The sequence below is a fragment of the Leptinotarsa decemlineata genome, unplaced genomic scaffold (genome assembly GCF_025532065.1).
Source record: "Leptinotarsa decemlineata unplaced genomic scaffold, Ldec_3_MD MMD2_tig00000008_RagTag_RagTag, whole genome shotgun sequence".
NCBI lineage: Eukaryota > Metazoa > Arthropoda > Insecta > Coleoptera > Chrysomelidae > Leptinotarsa > Leptinotarsa decemlineata.
In genome coordinates this window covers 1,862,502-1,886,346 of record NW_027412537.1, presented here as the reverse complement: position 1 = coordinate 1,886,346, position 23,845 = coordinate 1,862,502, and the positions used below count along the sequence as shown (strand labels likewise).

At 35.6% G+C, this 23,845-nt stretch overlaps 2 protein-coding genes across 4 annotated transcripts in view; one reads left to right on the top strand and one right to left on the bottom strand.

Annotated features, from left to right (window-relative positions):
• Positions 1-23,845, top strand: part of DAT (Sodium-dependent dopamine transporter) — a 102,035-nt gene that overhangs the window by 58,142 nt on the left and 20,048 nt on the right. For both annotated transcript variants that reach the window (XM_074170844.1, XM_074170845.1), the window contains exons 4-5: positions 5,474-5,628; positions 5,784-5,887. In XM_074170844.1, the coding sequence (XP_074026945.1) occupies positions 5,474-5,628; positions 5,784-5,887 (259 nt within the window). The remainder of the gene's footprint in view (positions 1-5,473; positions 5,629-5,783; positions 5,888-23,845) is intronic.
• On the bottom strand, positions 7,102-19,222 carry LOC111516858 (uncharacterized). 2 transcript variants are annotated; one of them, XM_074170842.1, is made up of 2 exons: positions 16,642-18,645; positions 7,102-12,201 (listed from the first exon to the last, which is right to left on the bottom strand). In XM_074170842.1, exons 1-2 carry the CDS (start codon positions 16,707-16,709, stop codon positions 8,415-8,417), a joined length of 3,855 nt encoding a protein of 1,284 aa, XP_074026943.1. In that variant the 5' UTR covers positions 16,710-18,645; the 3' UTR covers positions 7,102-8,414. The 2 variants fall into 2 exon arrangements, with proteins under 2 accessions (XP_074026943.1, XP_074026944.1); XM_074170843.1 differs by lacking the exon at positions 16,642-18,645 and adding an exon at positions 18,780-19,222 and having other exon boundaries at positions 7,106-12,201.

Sequence of the window (23,845 nt, the reverse complement as noted above, 5' to 3'; positions counted from 1 at the left end):
ATTCAATTTAAGAATGTGCTCCGCTATTGTCGATCCTGTTATCGTCTTGTCATGTATTCACGATGGTCGTTTGTTCTTATATTTCGGAGTCTTGACGTTTTACTTATATAACATGGTTGTAATATCTTTCAGAAAATATGTTGTTGTTGTTTGAGTGAAGATTTTCAGAAATATATTCGAGTAATACCAATGACATTCAATGGACGGTAGCCGGTTGGTTTCGACGTGGGTGCTTCACTCACTCAAATTGACCGCCGTGTTGGTCGCTGGTTCAAGCCCTAGTCTGAACGAAAGATTTTTACTTGCTATCGTCCAATCCCTGTTAGGAATCACACGTTAAAATGTAAGACCTCGTTAATCCTTAGCTCGCACAAGTTTCGACTTCTGAGGGTTGTCGTTCGTAGGAGTGCGACAGCTGGTTAACGAAAGAACATATTTTTTTAAACAGAATGGCGAAAGATATAACCTGGGCTGGAAAGTCCCCGGCCTAAAAAAGATAACGTGTTTTTTTTTCGAAATTGACTTTATATATCGACGTAATATCCATCAATCATTCCAGCGCCGGTCTAACATTTCAATACTACTTTTTTAGAACGATTCAACTTTTGCCTCAAATTAGGCCTCAGTTTCAGCCATAACCTCTTCATCCAAGCGCAATTTTTCACCGATCAGCATTTTTTTGAGGTCTGCGAACAGCCAGTAGTCGCTGGGAGCCAAATCTGGCGAATATGGTATATGCCGGAACAATTTAAAACCCATTTCATGAAAGTTTGCCATCGTTTTCATTAATTTGTAACACTGTGCTTTGTCTTGATGAAGCAGCACTTTCTTTTTCTTCAAATGGAGTCGTTTTTCCGTAATTTCGGTTTTCAAACACTTCAATAATGCTATATAATATTGACTGTTGATGGTGTATCCCTTCTCAAGATAGTAATAATAATAATAATAATCCGTAGTGTGCGCTGGTCAGGCCCTATCCCCCGAAGCCCCGATACATTCGGGAGGGCGCGCCAGCATTATCAACCAATGACCACTCCCCACACCGTGGGGTGAGTGATCATTGGGTACGAAAAGCATGTGCCCTGAGCAAGCGCAGTGAGCCAAGAATGACAGTCTTAGGCATCTGTCCGGCTAAGATTTCATCCCACCAAAAACTCCAATAGTCAGAACAACCATCTTTACAGAGTGATCTGGATAGAGCCTGCTGAGTTCGAAGAGAAAATCTCGATATTTTATCCGTTTTCCCTCCTCTTTTCTGACGATATTTGTCTCGCCAGGAGCTGAAAACTCCACGACAAATATCGTTTCGCTCTGGTGGTCGAGAAGAACTACATCAGGCTTATTAGCTTGTATGAGCCTGAGGGTGGGGAACGAACAGTTCTAATAAATTTGGCATTTCTCGTTCCCCACAACGAATTCAATATCCCCCGGAGCGTAGGGCAACCTAGGTCTCTCGTCAATACCGTAGGAGTGCCGATTTTTCTTTCAACATGATTGAACACGTATAGAAATCATCAGGTACATAGAAATTAGCATACGTAATGATAGTAAAAGTAATACATGTTATTAAAATAAGACAGTAATTAGTCATGTTTATAATAAAATAGAAATATATAACTTTTATTTATGTATACACGTATTCACAGATGCACACACACATATACATATACATAATCTACATATACATAAGAATGTTTGCACCGCTACTTCTAACAGGAACTCCTGAGTATTGAGTATCGTGTAGGGATTTTTATTGATTAAAAATCTTTTTAATAGATGAATATTAGTCGATGAATATTACACCACGCACATCCCAAGATACCAAGGCCTTAAATCTTTCCAGCCGATTGTTGTGCTTTCGGGCGCTTTGGACGAAGTTCACCGTTTTCATTTTGTAGCGAAGTGATAGATTCATGTTTCATTCATTGTCACAAATCGACGCAAAAATCCCGGTTTGATAAATATGTTTAAACATGGCCAAACACTGTTCAGAATCATCAAGACATTCTTGTTTTTGCTCAACAGTGAGCTTGCGGGGCACCCACTTTGAACAGAGCTTTCTCATAGGCAATATAAAGCCAACGCATTCTTTTGATATTTATATAATGTCAGCTAACTCACACAACTTATTTTTTAGATTATTCAAAACGATTTTGTGGATTTTTTCATGTTTTCTGGTAATACTGCCTCATTTGGACGTCCACTGCGTTCTGCGTCATCGGTGTCTCTATGACCACGTTTGAAGTCAGCAAACCAACGTTTAATTGTTGTTTCTGATGAAGCGGAGTCCTTATAACACTTTTCAAACAATTGCTTCGTTTGAACCGTATTTTTCCCATCAAGAAGCAGAGTAAAATCAAAACACGAAATTGTTTTTGATCCATTGTTCTGAAAATAACAAAAGTAGTGTCACTCTTAGCACTATAAGATAGATAAGATAAGATAAGATATATATTTCATCTTTTTAGGTACACATGGTATACATAGGACAGGTCAATATAAACAAAAACATAAAAGCTGAAAATCGAAGATAATTGTAGAAAACTATAAAATACATACAGCCACATTTATTTTAAAAGTAATATAACAAAAAAAAACATAACTCACTTTTCTTTATGATTTAAAAATTCCCCAAGTGAATAAAAATTGTTTTCCAATAAAAATGTCTTCAATCGTTTTTTAAACTTTTTGTGATCGGGAATATCTTTAATTTTTCCTGGAACGTGGTTGAAAGCATATCTTGGCGATTTTTTGTATTCCGAAAGATAACATTTTCTAAGATGAATTTCATGGTTTTGTCTAGTGGGGTAATCGTGTATTTCGCGAGATCTAGTGAATGAAGACAAATTTGAGTGGATGTAAGACAGTAATTTATAAAGATAGATACCAAATACCGTCAGAATTTTATTTTTAAAGAAGACTTCTCTACATGATTCGTTGTATTTTAGATCGAAAATTAATCTTACAAATCTTTTTTGGATAACAAAAACTCTTTCTACTTCCACTGATTGTCCCCAAACCATTATGTTCATACAGAGAGTTGAATAAACGAGAGAATAATACAAATCTAGCAAATGCCCTTTATTGAAGTTATTTTTTAGAGTCGCAAATGCAAAGAACGTTTTACCGAGTTTTCTGCAGAGAAATTCGATGTGTTTTTTGAAGTCAAGTTTGCTGTCTAGTTGTGTTCCTAAAAATGTTGTGAGAGGTGAGGTTGTCAAGGAAACCGAACTAATATTTAGATTCAAGTCATGAGACTTCCCCATCTTGCTAGTGAATTCAATGCAAACTGCTTTAGACATATTGTTAATGGGATGGTTTTTTTGGCTCCATGCTGTGAAGTTGTTAATTACCTGGGTTAATTTTTCTTTCAAGAGGGATACGTTCTCCGCTATTACTATGATGCTTGTATCGTCGGCATACATGAATGGCTTACCATGTTCAATGAAACGGGGCAAGTCATTAACATAAAGAAGGAAAAGAAGAGGTCCCAATATTCCTCCCTGCGGCGTACCAATTTCGGTCTGCCGTTCTTCTGAGCACGTCTCATTTATCTTCACTTTAATTATTCTTTCAGTCATGTATGAGTGAATCCAACTGTTGATCGGTCCTCGTATGCCTATTTTACATAATTTTTCACACAAGAATTTAGGATTTATGGTTTCGAATGCTCGTGTGAGGTCAAAAAAGATTCCACAAACATGTAATCTATCATTTAAATTTTCATGAGTATATTGTATCATTTCGGCTGAGACAGTCTCGATCGAGAAATTCTTACGAAATCCATGCTGTTGTGGGGAGATGATATTATTTTTATCGAGAAAAAGCATAATTTGTTCATATACGGCTTTTTCTATCACTTTGGAGAATGAGTTCAAGACACATATTCCTCTGTAATTTCCTACATTAGTTCTCTCTCCTTTTTTGTGGACTGAAACAACCTTTGATATTTTTTGTGCAGTTGGGAATTTCCCTTCACATATGGATGCATTTATAATGTTGGCTAAATGTTCAGATATTATAGAGCTACTTTCAATCAATAGTTTCATAGGTATTTCATCGATACCCTTGGAATTTTTTATTTTTAAAATTGTATAGGATTTTTTCAACGTCAATATGAGATATCGGCGAAAAGTACATAGAGTGTGAGAGTGAGAAATCCGTGATTGTACATGAGTTTTTTGGTAGGTTCATGCCATCGATTTGGTTTTTCAAGGAATTAGAAAAATGATCTGCAAAAATATCTGATATTTGTTTATCATCTGAGGTTATTTCATTGTTGAATATAAGGGAGATTTTATCGTGCATTCGTTGTTCTCTACCGAGTGTGATGTTTACCATTTTCCACAGAGTTTTAGTTTTGTTATTAGAGTTTATAATCTTTTGTGCTGTGTATATTTGCTTTTCTTCTTGAATTTTTTTATCGACTATTTTCTTGTTCTGTTTATATGTTTCGCTCAAAATATTGCTCCCAGGAAAGCAATTTTTTAACCAATTGAGCGATTTTAAGTTTTCTAGCTCAAATGATAATTCCTCAGAGAGCGGTATTTTTGGGGCCTTGTAGCGGTTTCGTTTAGGACTAACTTGTTGCTTCCCAAAACAAATCTCAAAACACCAAATGAAGTGGTCGACAAATTCTTTCATCATGTTATAACTCACAAACATATGAGTAGAAATCATGAGATTTCAACAGCTTCCTTTTGAAGGTTAGTACCAACTGAAAAAGCTGTGAATGCAGTAAGGCTAGCGCCATCTATGTGTTAGGCCCGATACTTTTCAGCCAATGTGATAATTTCGAAAGCTGGCGCATTCGCCAATGTTATCACCACCATTTCTACACCGAGCAAAAGAAGGTAATTGTTGTAATTGTCGTAAGAATGTATTTTTCTCAATTTCTTGTTAATTTTTTTCGAAAGTGTTTATCAATTATTTGATTTTTAAATTCCAACCAATTATTGTAAAGAAAAGGTATTGAAAGAATAGAATGAAAGAAATCAGACCGATTATATACATTTGCATTATTTACCTTTTGTGGTGTGGCAAAAAAATATGATTTCGTAGGATTGGGAGATTCTAATGATTGACAAATAATATGTACACAATTATGTAATAATATCTGATCTACATATAATTAAATTTATTGAAAGTACAGACAGCGTTATCTACGGAAATTTGTGAATAAAAAAATTGATGGTTCAATCAAAGCAGCTGAACATTTTTTTAAATTTTGTATACAGCCTCAATTTTGTCGTATCATGAGCACGAAAGGTACATTCCTTAAAAGAAAAAAGGGATTCACTTCACAAGACTGACTTGTTTTTTAAGAACTGAAAATACCTATCCTCGAATTCCATCAAGTAGAAATAGATCTCAAAGTCTCAAAATGAAATTAAAATATGTTCGGTTCATCTCTCTCTATTTGTAACATGAATCTTGGAACACTGTGCTCTATAATATCTCATGATAATTTCAGGTATCGGATACGCTGTGGTTTTGATAGCTTTCTATGTGGATTTTTACTACAATGTGATAATAGCCTGGGCTTTACGTTTCTTTTTTGCATCATTCACCGATTTGTTACCATGGACCACTTGTGACAATCCTTGGAATACTCCTAATTGTCGACCAGTAAGTATCTCTATTCCGGATATGCATCTAAAAATTATCAATTTTGACTCAAAGTATTTGTATTCATTATATTAACAAGCATTAGAGAGATGAATACTTATACTTTCGAAAAAGAACTATATATGGTTTCAGTTCAAACTCTACCTTTTTTTCAGTTTGATTTTCCTTCGAGAAACTACTCGGAATTCAATAGATCAGAATTAACCTTACCTGCACCATCAGATGCTAGATTCGCGTCAGCAGCTTCAGAGTATTTCAAGTAAGTGAAAACTATAATTCAGTTATAGTGAATACTATAGATCAGGGGTGAGTATATAGGCAGCAGGGCTTCTAGATCAAAACCCCATGTATTTTCTTATGGAGGTTCATTCTGCAATTTTTGGTTCCTTTCAAGGTCACGCGTACGGCAGAGTCCAATCAGAGCGCTCCAAATTGTCACGTGACCCAGATGCATCGTCGCGAGTACACCACACTGGCGCCACCTATGAGTCACTAGCTGAACTATCTATTGGTTGAAGAAGGACACTGTGAACACTAATCCTAGCGCCACCTATGAGTCACAAGCTGAACTATCTATTGGTTGAAGAAGAACACTGTAAACACTAGACATATGGGTGTTGTCATGCGACGCAGTATGCGCAGTTGCCGGTTTTATGATGTCTATCAATACGGATCGGTGTCTGTGCAACTGTCAAATGTCAATGAGGGTGCAGGACGGTGTCTGTGAGGGGGAAACGTGTGACGTCATCGACGCAGGATGGAACGAGTATAGTAGCGATTTAAGCGTAGAACTCCGCCCCTCGGCCCCCTTGGTACTTCACCTAACCTATCGGCCCCCTTGGTACTCCACCTAACCTATCAGCTCCCTCGGCCCCCTTCAGTCACGTGATTTTAATTAAAAAAAGTTTATAGTTATGAGATTCGAACCTGGGTCGTCCGCGCCGTAGACATTGTCCTTAGCCTCTACACCATCGTAAGATATTGAAGTTAACTGCGAATGTTGGGTATTTACAGCGTTAGTTTTGTCGGGACCGAAATTGACTCAGTCATTATACTTGACAGCATTTTTATTTTTGATTTCCATAGAATGTAATCGTCATTATCATATTGAAGATAGGAAAATATACTTAGATTTGGGAAATAATTAATATTTCATGTAAAGATGTGTATGTGTGTGTAAGAGCGAGAGGCGCGTGTGACGTAATCGATGCAAAGAGAGATGGAGATCGAGGTTTTACCGGTTGCTAGTGCAAGCAGGTGTTGTCAGTTGTACAATAAATCAATGTTTATGGAGTAATGTAGCGTTGCCGGTTTGAAAATTAAGTTATAGAACACACAGAGTCATCTATGAGTCACTAGCTGAACTATCTATTGGTTGAAGAAGGACACTGTAAACACTAGACTCATAAGACAGCATCTGTCAAATGTTAATACATGCCAGCATGGCAGGTTCGGCGTTGCCAGTTGTACAATAAATCAATGTGTATGGAGTAATGTAGCGTTGCCGGTTTTGGAATTAATCGTGAACTACTCGACGAAAATTGGAAGCGTGAAAGTGATATATTTTGTAATAATGAATTAGATTTAAGAAAAAATATGACAACCTGCGATCCGTCATTGTATACGGGGTGTCTCAAAATACATCATTGAAAACAAACATGACGTTGAAGTGTACAGGGTGCGTCAAAATATACTATTTAAGAAAAAACATGTCGGTTCAACAGAAGTCTAGCATTCCAACAAGCCAAAAGGGCACTACATCTCGTATCTTTGTTAACCAAGTTAGCATCGTCAGGAGAAAGAGGAGATTCAAAAGTATCGAGAGGTTAAGCGTTGTGGACTCAACGTGAGGGCAATGGGAGAGCGAAGTATTCGACAATGACATTTCAAAATACTTCATTTTTGCATAAGTTTCGAAGGAAAACGATCTTCCGTACGTCGTTGGTAAACAAAAATTAGTATTATAATGGCATTCAGAGAATACAGACGTAAAGTAGAGGAATTTGAGAGACGTGTCCAACAAATAAGTAAAGATATTCAATTATATGAGGAAAAGAAAATGGTTCTCAAGCAGTTGAATAATTTACACATTCAAGACAAAGTGTTCCAGCCTCAGAGTGTAGAATATGTCGTCAACGATGCTGAAAAACAAATTTTGTACTTCCGACTACAATAATTTCTGTTCAATACGTGAACGTACCGAATATGGGTGAAATTCCAAGGAAATATGCGATAAGGCTAGTATAAACAATGGAAATCGATTCATTCGACTAGCTGTTTATCAATAAAAATGTTCTCCACTCGTTTTCAGTTTCGGATATGCTCTAATTTCTCTCAGCATAATCTAAATCTAAAATGGTTTTGATCATTCTCACCTCCATTGCAAGCCGTTCCGATTTGACTACTCTCACCTCCATTGTAAGCCGTTCTGATTTGACCACTCTCACCTCCATCGCAAGCCGTTCAGATTTGACCAGACTCACCTCCTTTGCACGCTTTTCAGATTTGACCACTCTCATCTCCTTTGCAAGCTGTTCAGATTTGGCCACTCTCACCTCCTTTGTAAGAATAATGTTGATCGAGTTCAATATATAGTTTTACACCGCCCAATCCTATTGATGTCCATTTCCACATCACCCATGAGGTAGAACTATTGATGCGTTACCTTTTTTTAATGTGGAAGTCTCCCCAGTAGGCCTATCATAACCACAATCTTTGCTTCAGATTGACATCATGGAAATAAAACCGTGAATGTTGAAAGATATCTTTAATATAGAAAAATATATTTACAAAGTTGTATCCATCATATCTTCGCCGATTAAATAATGTCCCCATGGTAGAGTTTCAACTGAGTTTGGTATGAGGTAGCGCTTATCATCCATTGAACTCAAAGCATTTTTCTGCTGTTCTATCGTGAACACCTGATGTTTATCTGCTTTAATGAGATGCTGCTTCACACATTTCACCATAGAGCTCTCTAGGCAGTCAATGTAGTCTTGGAAGGTGATATCGGTATTCATGGTAGATTTCTTGACTCCCTTTGCCTTTTTAGTCATGCCGTAGTTAGAGATTATATTACGAATTTCGTCCTCTTCATATTCATCAAGTTCTAACTTCCGCTGCAGTTTTATTATGTTAGCTTCAGTTGTTAACCTTTTAGTCGAATACAACTTGGCTCGTAAACCTACAAAGTCCGTCATCGGAATACCATTGTTCTCATCCTTCATAAGGCCGGGAACTTTTTTGTTGACGCAGGGTATTCCATATATATTGTCAGAGGGATAATCTGAGGTATCGAAAAATATATAGCAATCCTCCTTCATAACTGTATAGGGGTCCTGACGCAGCTCATAGATGAGGGAATCCGTATCAGTATACATAACGGTGCAGTCCTCTCCGAAACGCTCAGCCATATACCCATAGTGGAAAGAATAGATGGTAGTCTTTGCTAAATCCAAAATAGCCTGTCCTACATATATAGGCTTGTTAAGAAAAATTTGCAGCTTATTAAGCTCAACCGCTACCAAGTTTTCATCGAAAACTGCAGCAGACTTGAACTCGGGTTTGGCAATATGCGCTTCTGCTCCATACCTTCCACACCACTCGGTTAGAAGGTGGATGTTAACCCTCTTGCGGACGTTTTCCATAGTTTTACCGAATACTGCATTATTCATCAATTTGTACAGGTTTTTTTCGAACTCATTGGTAGCCTTCTTACGGAGCTCTGTATTCAAGTCGATGTATGATTTGAGCCAAGGACTCTGCTTGAATTTCAACACACGAAGAATTTTTTTCAAAACCAATCCATTTGCTAATGCCTGCTTCAATGCTCTATAATGTATAACATATTTCTCCTTGGGTTTCAAAGTAGCCATCAGCTTCGAAATTTCTCTAGGTTTCGTCGGTGGCATCATGGTTTTCGGATTGATATGCTCCGGACAAAATGGAATATCTCGATGTTTGTCATGCAAGTGTTGAGGATACTCCAAATCTACTTCTAGAATGTAACCCTCATCGGCATTATCAGGTATGTCCATTACATCGATATTAGTGTCGGTCCATTCAAAACCTCCATATGGCAAGTATTGACTCATTGCCCATCCATACTGATTATTCACATCATAGTACATCTGATAAGTTGAGGGTTTAGACGAATCGTAGTTTGGAAGGTATTTGTTGTTTGCGTGAGCTCTTCTCTTCGAACAAACTTGACTAAGACCACCTCGAATACCTCTCTCAACAAAAAGAAACATGTCTTGATCGGTGAGTAACTCTAGTTGTTGCTTGGTATGTTTAAGCATACAATCCCAAGTGTAGCCTGGCAATGTGTAATAGTGCGCAGGGTCAAGTCCATGCGACTCGAGGATACAGGTTCTAAACCTCTCAAAGACATCAGCCAGCAGAAGAACATCGGTTTTCATGTATATGTCGACATATTCTCCTAAGTTTGAGATATTCAGTTTGTTCCATACCTCTTGTGCTCTTATGTACCGTCTTCGGGGGCAGGGTTTGTTATCGAGTTTATTGAAGAAATGATCAATGGACGGTAAATTGGTTTCTTCGAATTTTTCGAAGGAATCAAAGTAATCGTATGACATAACTCCTTTGACGGTGAGAAGATTGAATTGTTCAGGGGTGAGATCAGAGAATTGGGATTCCAAATTTGGGAATTCTGGAAGATTTGATGCTAGTTTATCGAGCGAAGAACCCATAAACCGGAAACTATCGATGAAACGGAAATTGATTCTGAAATCGGCTATCTGTTTCGTAAATGAGATATATTTTTCTTTGGTTATAGGTAATAGATCGACCTTTCCATCCATTCTTGTTGCGATATCTTTAACAATGAAGTGTGCATCATAACCGCTAAGATTATGGAAGACAACAGGGATGGTGTGTGAGTCCGTGAAGTTGACGTTGCACCCTTCATGCGCGGGGCCACGATAATTATCACATGGTATCAGGTGATTATGGTCTCGAACTTTCTTATCTTCAGGCGTGAACGGTTTTTGACATATATGACAATTTGAGGCTTTTCTAAACTCCATTTCCTGATCGAATGTCATATTTATGTCATAAGGACACCAAAACACTGTCGCCACATCCTCAGCAAGCTGATTCATCTCATCAGCAAACCATTGCATACAATCGATACCTCGATGAGCACGGTAAAATGATAGAGAGTCATCATAGCTACACTTGAGGTAATATCCCACAGCTGCTGGAACGTGATGCTGCGGCTTCTTTGGGTTATCTGTACGCTCGAGTATGCTTTCCAAGTCTGCATAAACAATGAATGGTGCCTTTTCCTTATTCTTATAGTTTTTGAATTCGAGCAGATTTTTACCTTCCTCAGGCATTTTTATAGCTGTCTCATTGATTTTCCCGCAATCTAAGATGTGACGTTCGAGAATTTTTTGAGTTCTGCAGTACCGGAGACAGCGATCACAGAAGAACTTTTGACATTTTTCTCTACTCAATTGTCGTGAAAGCAGTCTTGACAAGTTTTTGATCCATACAAAATGGTGTTTAGCAGGATCATCATCATCTTGTATGAGAAGTAGATTGATGTGTTTTTCCTTCTTATCTTTAGTTAGATATGATGGTAATATCTCTAAAGATTTCTTGATCTTTTCCAACACATAAACATTAATGGAGACATTATTTTGCTTTTCAAATCTCGGAATTTGCCGCATGGTCATTGGGAATTGAATACCTGTAAGCTTCAAAACCTTCGAGTAATGAGGATATGATGATATGCGTGATGTATTGATTCCAGCTGGATGAAGCGCTGAGGTAACGGCCCACGCAAAACATGCCTGATCATTATTCTTAACATTGATGCAGGCCTTCTTCTGTCTGATTTTACCAGGCAGCTCAATGAAAGAAGAACCAATCTGAGGAGTGAACTTACTGATGTTGACCCCCAGATTAACTACTTTTTTCAGAGCCCATCCACTGTCACGTTCTTGGAACTCCTCGAGATCTTTCATTATTGGCTCAATAATGTTATGGTGGAACCATTCATCCAGATTGGTGTCTCGGTAAATTGGGGAGTTAGAGGTGGTGAAATACTTGTGATCTCGTAGTACTTGCGCCCCTTTCGCTATTTCAAATTCACCACAGAAAATCATATTAACTTTCACAAATTCATCCTTTTTGAGGGCATCATGAATGCGGCGTTTAAAGATAATATTTGAGTCAATCAAGAAAGACCTTGGGTCCTTATGTTTAAGATTTGAGATTACGCCAGACTGGATTCGGCTACTGAAAGCTGAGTCAGTGTCATCCCAATGAACACGATTCCATGCTGTTTCATGTCGAGAAGAATGCCCTGCCCCCTTTTTCTGCATATCTTTGAATTCATTACGCATCGTTGTAATGTTCCTCAAACACGCTTCTAAATGTTGCTTCTCCCCCACAGAAGTTGCATTCTTCATCGCTTTGCGAATCTTCCTCATACCCTTGGTACACTCGTCAAGGCCCTCTTGAGCAATCTTATCATCATAATTTGGGGTTATGAGCCCCAGGATGGTGGTAATATATCGCACAAGATCAGCAAACATTGACATGCTGTAATTACAAAAAAGTTAAGTGTTGAACATTCAACGTTCTAAAGAAGACTAATGAATAGCGCAAAGCAACTGAATACATATCGCTAAACTACATATTATACTGCTTGATATAAAAAGGGGGTGGGGATAATTGTGGGTTTATTTCATAAATAAAATCCGCATCACTCAGTTCATACCCAGCTATTATCAAAGATGGAAGCAATACGGTTATTTTTCGGTCATCAAGCTGCTAAGAAAATTAGACAGTTGAATATTGAAAGTGATTTTATTCGACAGTGGTATTGCGATAAAACAATCTCCTGTTACATTATTAACGTCAACGATAAACCAATAGCATTTGCGCTGCTGTCAACCATGGATTTCGACCCTTTGAAAAAACATTCTAACCCGAAAACTCTCAATTATATTCATACGTTGGAGGAGTACCGCAGAAACGGATATGCTACAAAACTTATCGCTCACATTAAGAATCACGAAGAATTTACAGCTTTTTGCAGTAATAAGGAATCTGAATTTTTATTTGAAAAATGTGGTTGTATATATTGGGATATAATGATGTGTTCAATGTTTAGATATCCATAATAAAAAAATATAAAAATATTAGACTTTTTTTTTCAATAACTTGACAAAAAATTTTAATATCATTCCTATGCAATTACACTGTAAGAATATAAACCAGTAGATAAGGAGATTCATTGAACCAATGCCTTTGCAGAACGATAATTATGATTGAAAATTAATATTTTATCATTTTTACTCCCTCTTGAGTGGGATATGAGATATAATAATTGACATGAATTTATATGGTGATGTAATTGAATGCTCGTAGGTGGGAGTGGTTTTCTCCTAACGATATTCAGACTTTGTCGAGATTGAACGGCCAATGACTACCCTCAACGAGCGCGGTATAGTTTGGTGTTGCGCAGTTACGCTTTGCGCAGTATGGCTTGGTTCGGTGTACTAAGTATCAGTTTCGCTAAGCGCAGTTGGTCAAGTATGTGGCGGTTAAGCATATATAGACTTGTTCAATGAAAATAATTTAGTTGCAGTCAATATGTCAGATAACACGACATTCAATAAATGCGCGGCGAAGGAACCAGTTCCCCAACAAAAGGGGATTTCAGAACAGCAAAGAACGATCGAATCTGATATATATGGGCTCCGTTTCGAAAATGGATATGTTATTGGAGATACCCCTGTACAATATGAAAACGATGAACTTGTTATAAAAAACGAACATTTCAATCTTTCGCAAGGACTACTTCAACTATTATTGAAACGTGTTCCTCGACATTATACAGCTAAAGACTTGATTGTATACAAAAATATTTTAAGAATCACCAATGCTCACAAACAAAGATATAAATCCAATGGACTAGTGAACGCCAACCGCTCATGGAAGTATCGAAACATCATTTCATTATTGTTTCCACCAAAAAGAAGAAGGAATACTCAACGCAAAACCCACAGTGAGCAGCGCATAAAGAATACTAATATAAAAGCTCACAGTTATGTTGATGACGTAGAACAACAGGGTAATTCAAAGTCAAGTAGTTCCAAAGGAGAAAATGAAATAATCGTGACTCATAGATTATGTAGAGGCCCTCTTGTATTCAATACATATTAAATATTGCTCATTTAAAATGTGTTTTATTCCAATCATAGTTTTTTACCAACAACCTCTTTTCGAATAATGAGGATGCATAGAGGAAACGTTTTACTTTTCTCAACATTTGCGAATGCACACTCACCAACCCCTTTTTTTTAATCAGATATAAAAATCATTGATCAACGTTGTATGTTAACATAATTATTCAAAACTCATTAGGGAATGTTATTTCGAATCGCTAGTTAATATTCAGTACAATTAGTCCTTATAGTTGAAGGTTTCCATTCAGAGAATATATTGTGTATATTTGTAGTTTTTGTAGTGACATATATCAATAAAAATGTTTTGAAGTGAACAAACAAAAAATGGATGTAAGAATGAACTCTGCTTACTAAAGATGAATAATGTATTAAAACATGAGCTCATCTGAATGGACATCAATTAAAATTTTGAATGAAGCGGAGAAAAAATTTTGTATTGAGGGATCACACATTCGAAACTGAGGTCCTCGTCATCCTCCAGTCGCCATGTTTTTTGCAGACGGCCTGTATACATTGTTTTTTTTTCAATGGGATTGCACACGGAAAACTGAGGCTTTCATCAAACTCCAGTCGCCATGTTTTTTGCAGACGGCCTGTATACATTGTTTTTTTTCAATGGAATTGCACACGGAAAACTGAGGCTTTCATCAAACTCCAGTCGCCTTGTTTTTTGGAACGTTCTGTATATGATTTTCTTCTCAATGAGACGTCCTGTATACTTCGTTTATTTCAATGGGATTGCACGTTGAAAATTAAGGCTCCCGTCACACTCCAGTCGCCTTGTTTTTTGGAACACATTAATGCAGGCATGTTTTTTTGGAATGATGCATTTTGAGACATCATGTATACATTGAGGGATCGCACGTTGAAAACTGAGATCCGCGTCATCTTATATTATCATTTTATTGTATTATATTTTGAAACACCTTGTATAATTTTTCTTTTAACAAACGTCAATGAAACATCCTGTATACACTTTTTTAAAAGGTCATGCTATATATTTTTCACTTCAATGCGACATCTTAGACAATTTTTAATTAAACATTTTCTCTCTGCTTCGAACGAAGCAGAGAGAAAATGGTGCATTGAAACACGACTTTGGTGCAATTACGCATATAGACTTGTTGGAGTGAAAATAATTCAATAAAATTGTTTGAACTGAACAATGAAAAATGTTGTATCGAAATACAACTTCATATGGATAGTATCATGCCTAAATTATGAGGTTTTCAAAATTGCCTTGAATAATCGTTAGCTAAAAGGATGTGTATACATATAAACAACTAGAAAAAATACAGTTCTTTAATAAACTTCAAGTAACAATTTCTCTGGATGAAAACCACTGTTTATACCTGACTTTTATCAGGGAAAGGTGAATGAAAATCATTATTTATACCTGACTTTTATCAGGGAAAGGTAGGTTCTTCTAACACATTTAAAAAAAAAAACCTGAAGTTTTCGAATTTACCTAATGGATTTGTGAAACACGTTTCGTCATCGCTGTGTAAAAGTGCTGAATATAAAAGTTCTTGATGACAAAATGATGCAATTGTCTCATGGATACTAAGAGTAATATCTTAATTCTGACTTTTCAAATTGCAAAAGTTACACGAAAAAACTTAGTACGCCGAACCAACCCATACTGCGCAAAGCGTAAACTAAATAGCGATAAAAATTATTTCATTTACACATGAAAAATATTTTCAATGTTCCTTTCCTCTGTTGAATTTTTAATAAATATTTGTGCTTTTACATTTCACTTTTTTCACTTCCCACTCCTCAGTAACAGCCCTATTATTTTGGTTTATTAATCGTCATAGTACATAGTTTCAAACTTTATCAAAGTCTTTATGAGATTTTCAACATGTTTGTTATTTCTTCATCATCAGCACACACCGTTTTGAATTCTATTTAAGTCTTCATCAAAGTTATAACATTTTGGTTACTTGTTCAATTATCAAGGACCCCCCTGCTTTTTTTATTTGTATCTTTTATCCCTTCTCAGTCCCCATCAAAAGTTATAACGTAATATTTTCGAAACTACTGTGGTACACTATAATTCACATATGTAATTTATTCTTGCTGCATATGAAAATGAAATAATTTATACTATAAAATATTCGTGAAACTGAGCCTTTGGGTATACCGCGCTTGTAATTTATAAAAAGATTATGAAAACTGGCACATCACAATTCACCGATGTAATTGAACCTTGAGGCATATCAAAATGCTATAATTTATACTATAAAAATGTTTATTGTATAAGTTTGAAAATGTCTGTATAGGACGAAACTGCAGTAACATTAGCTACAAATAAAAGTGGTAAAGAAGATATAAATTTTCATTTCTATTTCCGTCTAAAACCTAGCAACATTCTAAAAAGTGGTAAGCAATAATTCCCCTACCTACGTAATTGATCCTTGTAACCTACCATAATACCAAGATTTATACTATAAAAATATATAAAAACCGATTCTTGCGAAATACCATATTCATGCTTTCAATATGTGGGGGGTTGATAAACAAAGTCTCCTATTTTTCTTGTTTGCTTTAACAAAGTGTCGTGACATTTCACGTACATTTGTCTGCGACGGAAATATATGTGTTCACACAAAAAACATTTGAGCATACATTGGAGACTGTAGTTGAGTTGTGTAAGCAATAGACATTCTGTCACGATTTTTTCTAATATTTATTCAATTATCAAATCAGTTTTCAACAATGCCAGGCTGAAGTTTGATGAACAATTTTTCAAACTGCTATCTGTATATGAAAGTCATAAATGTACCTTAAATTCAATGAAATTTTCTTCTCTGATGTATTAGAACAGTAAAACTCCCTGCACTGTATAATCATTCGTTGTTAAATGAGTACCCAACTAATGACTCATAGCTTTAACCTTCAACGTGATAAAAAATTACTTCGAAAAATGTTTCAAATATATGACTTTAATCAGTATACAAACAACAGCCCAATTCATTGAGACAAAATATTTAAACTGCTACAATTCTAAATATAGCGTATGCATCTCATCTGAGTGCGATTATAATATTTTCAAGTTGGAATATGATTCAATACATACGTTTTATCAGTTATAACCGGATAATGTTTGCAGTCAATGATGGCGAAAAAATATACGTTTGTTCCTAAACTTTATCATGAAAACATTTTTGCTCATGAGCGTTCATAATACTTTGTTTTCATAGATTTTTTTTCAAATGAACAAAACTTGTTTTGTAATAATAATAACATTTCTAACTCTCATATATACCTACAACATACGCTTATTATGGTAAATACTCATCAGAAAACTACTTTTTCGGCTATTACCACGACGAGAATTGAATCAATCAATTTTCAAAACATTCTGTAGTGAAATAGGGCAAAAAAATTTTTACAATTTTCGTATTGTAATTGTTGGAGAATGTTACAACTTGTATTTTTTCCATCAATTTTCATAAATTTGGTTGTGAAATTTGTTATAAAATTAGTTGTAGCTTTCATATTTTTTTCCACATCATAAATCTTGTACTATAATATTGGATCTCCTAGTGAGAAACATTTAACAAGTATCTACGGAAATTTATTTCACTATTCCTCAACTCCTTATTTTATAGTGGAATTTTAAAAAAACGTTTTACAAGTCTTGTTGATTTCTACACCAAATAATTTTGTATGTTGTTTTTTGTTGTTACTTTTCAACTACTATCTACACTTGGAACATTTAAATTGTTACTTGTTACAACTTTTGTGGTTTTCATATCCAATCAGAAGGTTGGTCTCATTATTATGAAAAATTCTACCACTTCATCACCACCTCCATAATTATGATAATAGTTTGACTCCTCTCTCGTAAAATGTTCACCATAGTATTTGTAGTGTATCAATTCGTTTTTTATGTAGATGACCTAATAACCGTGACAATTATCCGCCTCATACTTCCCAATATCATATTTCATTCTCGACTTGAAATGTGAAATGAAACGAGAATTTCTGAATATTCAACTATCTACTATTTGAAACCAAATTTCACATTAAATTTCATAACTATTTCCTGAACAACTCTAATCAAAATATATGCTAATATCGTAGATACTATAATGAGAATTCTATAAAGATTAAATTCCATTTGGTATGGCTAAAAAATATACGTGTTTCTGAACTTTATAATGAAAACATTTTCCATCGTGATCATTCATAATACTTAATTTTCATAAAGTTTTGTCAAATAAACAAAAATTATTTTGTAATGATAAACACATTTTTTTATTCTCATATACACCTATTATGGTGAATACTCGTCAGAAAACAACTACTTCTTCAGCTATTACCACGACGAGAATTGAATCAATCAATTTTCAAAACATTCTGTAGTGCAATTGGGAAAACACTTTTTTACAATTTTCGTATTGTTGTTGAAGAATGTTCCAACTTGTATTTTTTAAATCAATGTTCATAAATTTGGTTGTGGATTTTTTTATAAAATTAGCTGTAGCTTCCATATTTTTTCCACACCATAAATCTTGTACTAGAATATTAGATCTCCTAGTGAGAAACATTCAACAAGTATCTACAGAAATTTATTTTACTATTCTTCAACTCCCTATTTTGTAGTGGAATTTTGAAAAACTTTTCATAAGTCTTGTTGTTGATTTCTTCACCAATTAATTTTGTATTGGAATTCTTGACTAGTGTTGAATTCTATAGTTTTTTTGTTGTTACTTTTCAACTACTATCTACACTTGGAATATTCAAAATGTTATTTCTTACAACTTTTGTGGTTTTCATATCCAATCAGGTTGGTCTCATTATTATGATAAATTCTAACCACCTCCATAATTATGATAACAATTTTACTCCTCTCTCATAAAATTTTAACCATAGCATTTGTAGTGTATCAATAAGAGTAAATTTGAATCTACTCACTTCTAATATTTTATTCTTTGGATGTCACCTCAAATATGTTCTTGGATATGTCACTAATGCACACCCACACACACCCACACACACACACACACACACACACACACACACACACACACACACACACACACACACACACACACACACACACACACACACAAGTCACTCGAATTAAAAGGGTTTCTCAATACGCGTCAACAGGGAATAGTTATAGCCATAAATAATTCTTTAGCGATAAGTGACTTCAGACCCCAGATATATGCATAAATACATGTTGCCAAGTTTATTAGCGAAACATCCTAAATAACGATCAGGTTTCCAATCAATTTTCAAACGGAAGCTATAAAAAGACGTACTACTCGATATTTCAATTTCCCAAGTCGTCGAATGATAAATACGATTTCACTATAAATAATATATTTACCAATCGATGGTTTGAACATATAAAATGGAAATATAAAATCATAGTGTTGATGAAAAATACATCATTGATTTGATCTTCTATAAACAAAAAAATTAATTATATTTTATTCTATCAAAAATCGGTTCTAGTTCATATCATAAACGATTTTTGATCTTTCCGTCATGCGTTATTTGTTTGAGACGTTTTTTGAAGCACTAAGCCACTTTGTATACGCGTATTTTGCATTGTTTTACTCACTATCAGGTATTGTCAAAAAGTATTTTGATACGCCTTGTATACGTTTCTTCTGTAAAAAAATCAATCGAAAATTTCCTTAATCTAAGACGTCCTGTTTCATAAAACATGATATGAAGTGCTCTGAAACATATGCACCGTTGTCATATATTTTCTTCACACAATGAACCTAACATAAATTTCTTGCTCTATATCATGAAATTGAATTTCAGGAAATCCACCTGCGAGAAACCAAAAATAAAAAACAATGTTTCAAATTATACGAACACTCTCTCAATAAACGACAACATGAATGAAAGTTATTCGTAACTTACTATGCGTTTTATTCAACTAGAAAGCTGCTCACAAAATGAGCTTCTGTTTACTACATTATAAATGTGTATATAGACAAGATATGGCATTGTCAAAGGCGACTAGATAAAATACGAGAAAAACTCTTATTCAGCTTGGATGATTTTCAAGTAGAATTCATAATCACGTTTCCCGATTCTGAGGCTGCCATCTAACATCAAAACAAATTGTGCGGTACAATAATTACTGTAAGAGATAGTATTCGAGAAAAATGGATGTCAGCAATTACCGGTTCTTATCTTTTATTCATTATTAAAGATTGAGAAATATCAGTAATTGTTATTTCTTATCTTCTGATGTATGTAGGATAAGAATAGTTGCCCAGGGTTGGCTTGAGGAATACGTAAATACCTCTGAACCGTTTTGTATTACAAAATAATTGAAAAAAACGTTAATCCTCAAAAACTATGTATAGAAAAACACTCAAGTATATTTTGGAAAATTAATGATAATTCAACAACAACTCTCACGACCTTTGAATTAAATTAAATTTGAATAAATTCTTTTGTGAAAAAGTCAAAAACGTATAAAAAATCTTGCAATGAAAATTCATAAAGTGAACATGAAAAACACTTACGTTCAGATAAAATCGTTGCACTTGTCACTAGTATCACTGATACAACTAACTCATCATTTTGCCTCGCAGGAGGTATTTATAGGAAAATAAGTGATGACATATTTCAAAACCAAACAAAGAGCCTTTGTTCCGTCGCTTTGAGAACTGCATATCTCTGGGTGCTGATTCGGCATTGACAGTGATCAATGTCACCTTGGCTAAGAAAAGGAAAATAGGTGATGACATATTGTGCAATCAAACAAAGAGCCTTTGTTTCGTCACTTTGAGTCACGTGTCTGGCTTTATCGATAAGTGATAGCGATAATGCTGCATACCTATATTATATATTTTTACCAACTTGAAATAAAACAAAAAATTTACTGTTTCAATTAAAATATTCATTTTTTTATTAAAATTCATAATTGTTGTACAAGTCTAATTAGAATACATACTGACATCGTAGATTCTATGATATCTCTATAAACGTCAAATTACATTTGTGACTTCTTTTCCTCTTGCCTCGTTGTGTGTTCTGGAACAAATTCAACAGTTTTTTTTAATGACGAAGATCTTGAAATATATTTTTCAATTCACATTTGAATGGTGTATTCTTTGGAATTGCGCCTGCGCAAATATCCTCATTGACTGATGTCGAACGAATCGATTTCCATTGTTTACGCTAGCCTTCGGGCATATTTCCTTGGAATTTCACCCACATTCGTTTACATATTGAACAGAAATTATTGTAGTCGGAAGTACAAAATTTGTTTTTCAGCATCGTTGACGACATATTCTACACTCTGAGGCTGGAACTCTTTGTCTTGAATGTGTAAATTATTCAACTGCTTGAGAACCATTTTCTTTTCCTCATATAATTGAATATCTTTACTTATTTGTTGGACACGTCTCTCAAATTCCTCTACTTTACGTCTGTATTCTCTGAATGCCATTATAATACTAATTTTTGTTTACCAACGACGTACGGAAGATCGTTTTCCTTCGAAACTTATGCAAAAATGAAGTATTTTGAAATGTCATTGTCGAATACTTCGCTCTCCCATTGCCCTCACGTTGAGTCCACAACGCTTAACCTCTCGATACTTTTGAATCTCCTCTTTCTCCTGACGATGCTAACTTGGTTAACAAAGATACGAGATGTAGTGCCCTTTTGGCTTGTTGGAATGCTAGACTTCTGTTGAACCGACATGTTTTTTCTTAAATAGTATATTTTGACGCACCCTGTACACTTCAACGTCATGTTTGTTTTCAATGATGTATTTTGAGACACCCCGTATACAATGACGGATCGCAGGTTGTCATATTTTTTCTTAAATCTAATTCATTATTACAAAATATATCACTTTCACGCTTCCAATTTTCGTCGAGTAGTTCACGATTAATTCCAAAACCGGCAACGCTACATTACTCCATACACATTGATTTATTGTACAACTGGCAACGCCGAACCTGACATGCTGGCATGTATTAACATTTGACAGATGCAGTCTTATGAGTCTAGTGTTTACAGTGTCCTTCTTCAACCAATAGATAGTTCAGCTAGTGACTCATAGATGACTCTGTGTATTCTATAACTTAATTTTCAAACCGGCAACGCTACATTACTCCATAAACATTGATTTATTGTACAACTGACAACACCTGCTTGCACTAGGAACCGGTAAAACCTCAATCTCCATCTCTCTTTGCATCGATTACGTCACACGCGCCTCTCGCTCTTACACACACATACACATCTTTACATGAAATATTAATTATTTCCCAAATCTAAGTATATTTTCCTATCTTCAATATGATAATGACGATTACATTCTACGGAAATCAAAAATAAAAATGCTGTCAAGTATAATGAATGAGTCAATTTCGGTCCCGACAAAACTAACGCTATAAATACCCAACATTCGCAGTTAACTTCAATATCTTACGATGGTGTAGAGCCTAAGGACAATGTCTACGGCGCGGACGACCCAGGTTCGAATCCCAAAACTATAAACTTTTTTTATTTAAAATTACGTGACTGAAGGGGGCCGAGGGAGCTGATAGGTTAGGTGGAGTACCAAGGGGGCCGATAGGTTAGGTGAAGTACCAAGGGGGCCGAGGGGCGGAGTTCTACGCTTAAATCGCTACTATACTCGTTCCATCCTGCGTCGATGACGTCACACGTTTCCCCCTCACAGGCACCGTCCTGCACCCTCATTGACATTTGACAGTTGCACAGACACCGATCCGTATTGATAGACATCATAAAACCGGCAACTGCGCATACTGCGTCGCATGACAACACCCATATGTCTAGTGTTTACAGTGTTCTTCTTCAACCAATAGATAGTTCAGCTTGTGACTCATAGGTGGCGCTAGGATTAGTGTTCACAGTGTCCTTCTTCAACCAATAGATAGTTCAGCTAGTGACTCATAGGTGGCGCCAGTGTGGTGTACTCGCGACGATGCATCTGGGTCACGTGACAATTTGGAGCGCTCTGATTGGACTCTGCCGTACGCGTGACCTTGAAAGGAACCAAAAATTGCAGAATGAACCTCCATAAGAAAATACATGGGGTTTTGATCTAGAAGCCCTGCTGCCTATATACTGGGGTGTCCAACTTGCAATGCCTCAAGGGCCAAAACTAAAACCTTTGATGTTGTCGCGGGCCATATAATAATTTTGTAACAAGTAATAACAAAATAAAGTGAGGTATAAAAATAATTAAAACAAAAAAGAGTATTATTTCTTTTATTGCTCAACAAATACATTTTTTGATAAACGGAAAATTTATTGATAACACTTTTTAATAATGAAGACAAACATTGCAAAAGCAACGAAAAAGATGTATCAATTAGTGTGAGGACTGTGGTCGATCGGCTTCATCCACCAATGAGGAAATGTCCACCTCCAGTTCAGTTGTAGACAGTCTCATAAGATGAAGTAAGGAAAAATCGGTTAGGTTGCTTCTGTTTTTGTTTTTAATGTATTTCATGGAGGAAAAGGCACTTTCACATGTATATGTGCTTCCGAACATTGACGTCATTTTCAGTCCAAAATCTCGCAGGTTTGGGAATTTCTCCTTTGGCAGTAATTTGAAAAATTCAGGTCCCTTTTCTTGTTTGGTGATTAGGTACATGTCTGCTTGAAGATCACATAACTCAAGCTGTAAGTTGGGTGGTTGATCATCAATGGTTGCTCCAAGAGGGTTATTATAAAGTAGTACACTGCTTTTAAGACTTTCAATTTCTTCAAATCTTGTATTGAATTCATCAATAACTTGTTCAATTTGTGAAATGCAGGATGAAAACTCAATATTTTCCTCACCGTTGAATTCTTCTGCTATTTGCAGACAGCTAGGGAAGTGTGTCAGGTTGTTCTTTTCCAAAGCACGTTTAAACACGTTCAGCTTATTCCGGAATCCGTTTATCATTCCGATCAAATCTGAAACCGTCTGGTTTCTTCCTTGGAGACTCAAGTTTAACTTGTTAAGATGATTAGTCAGA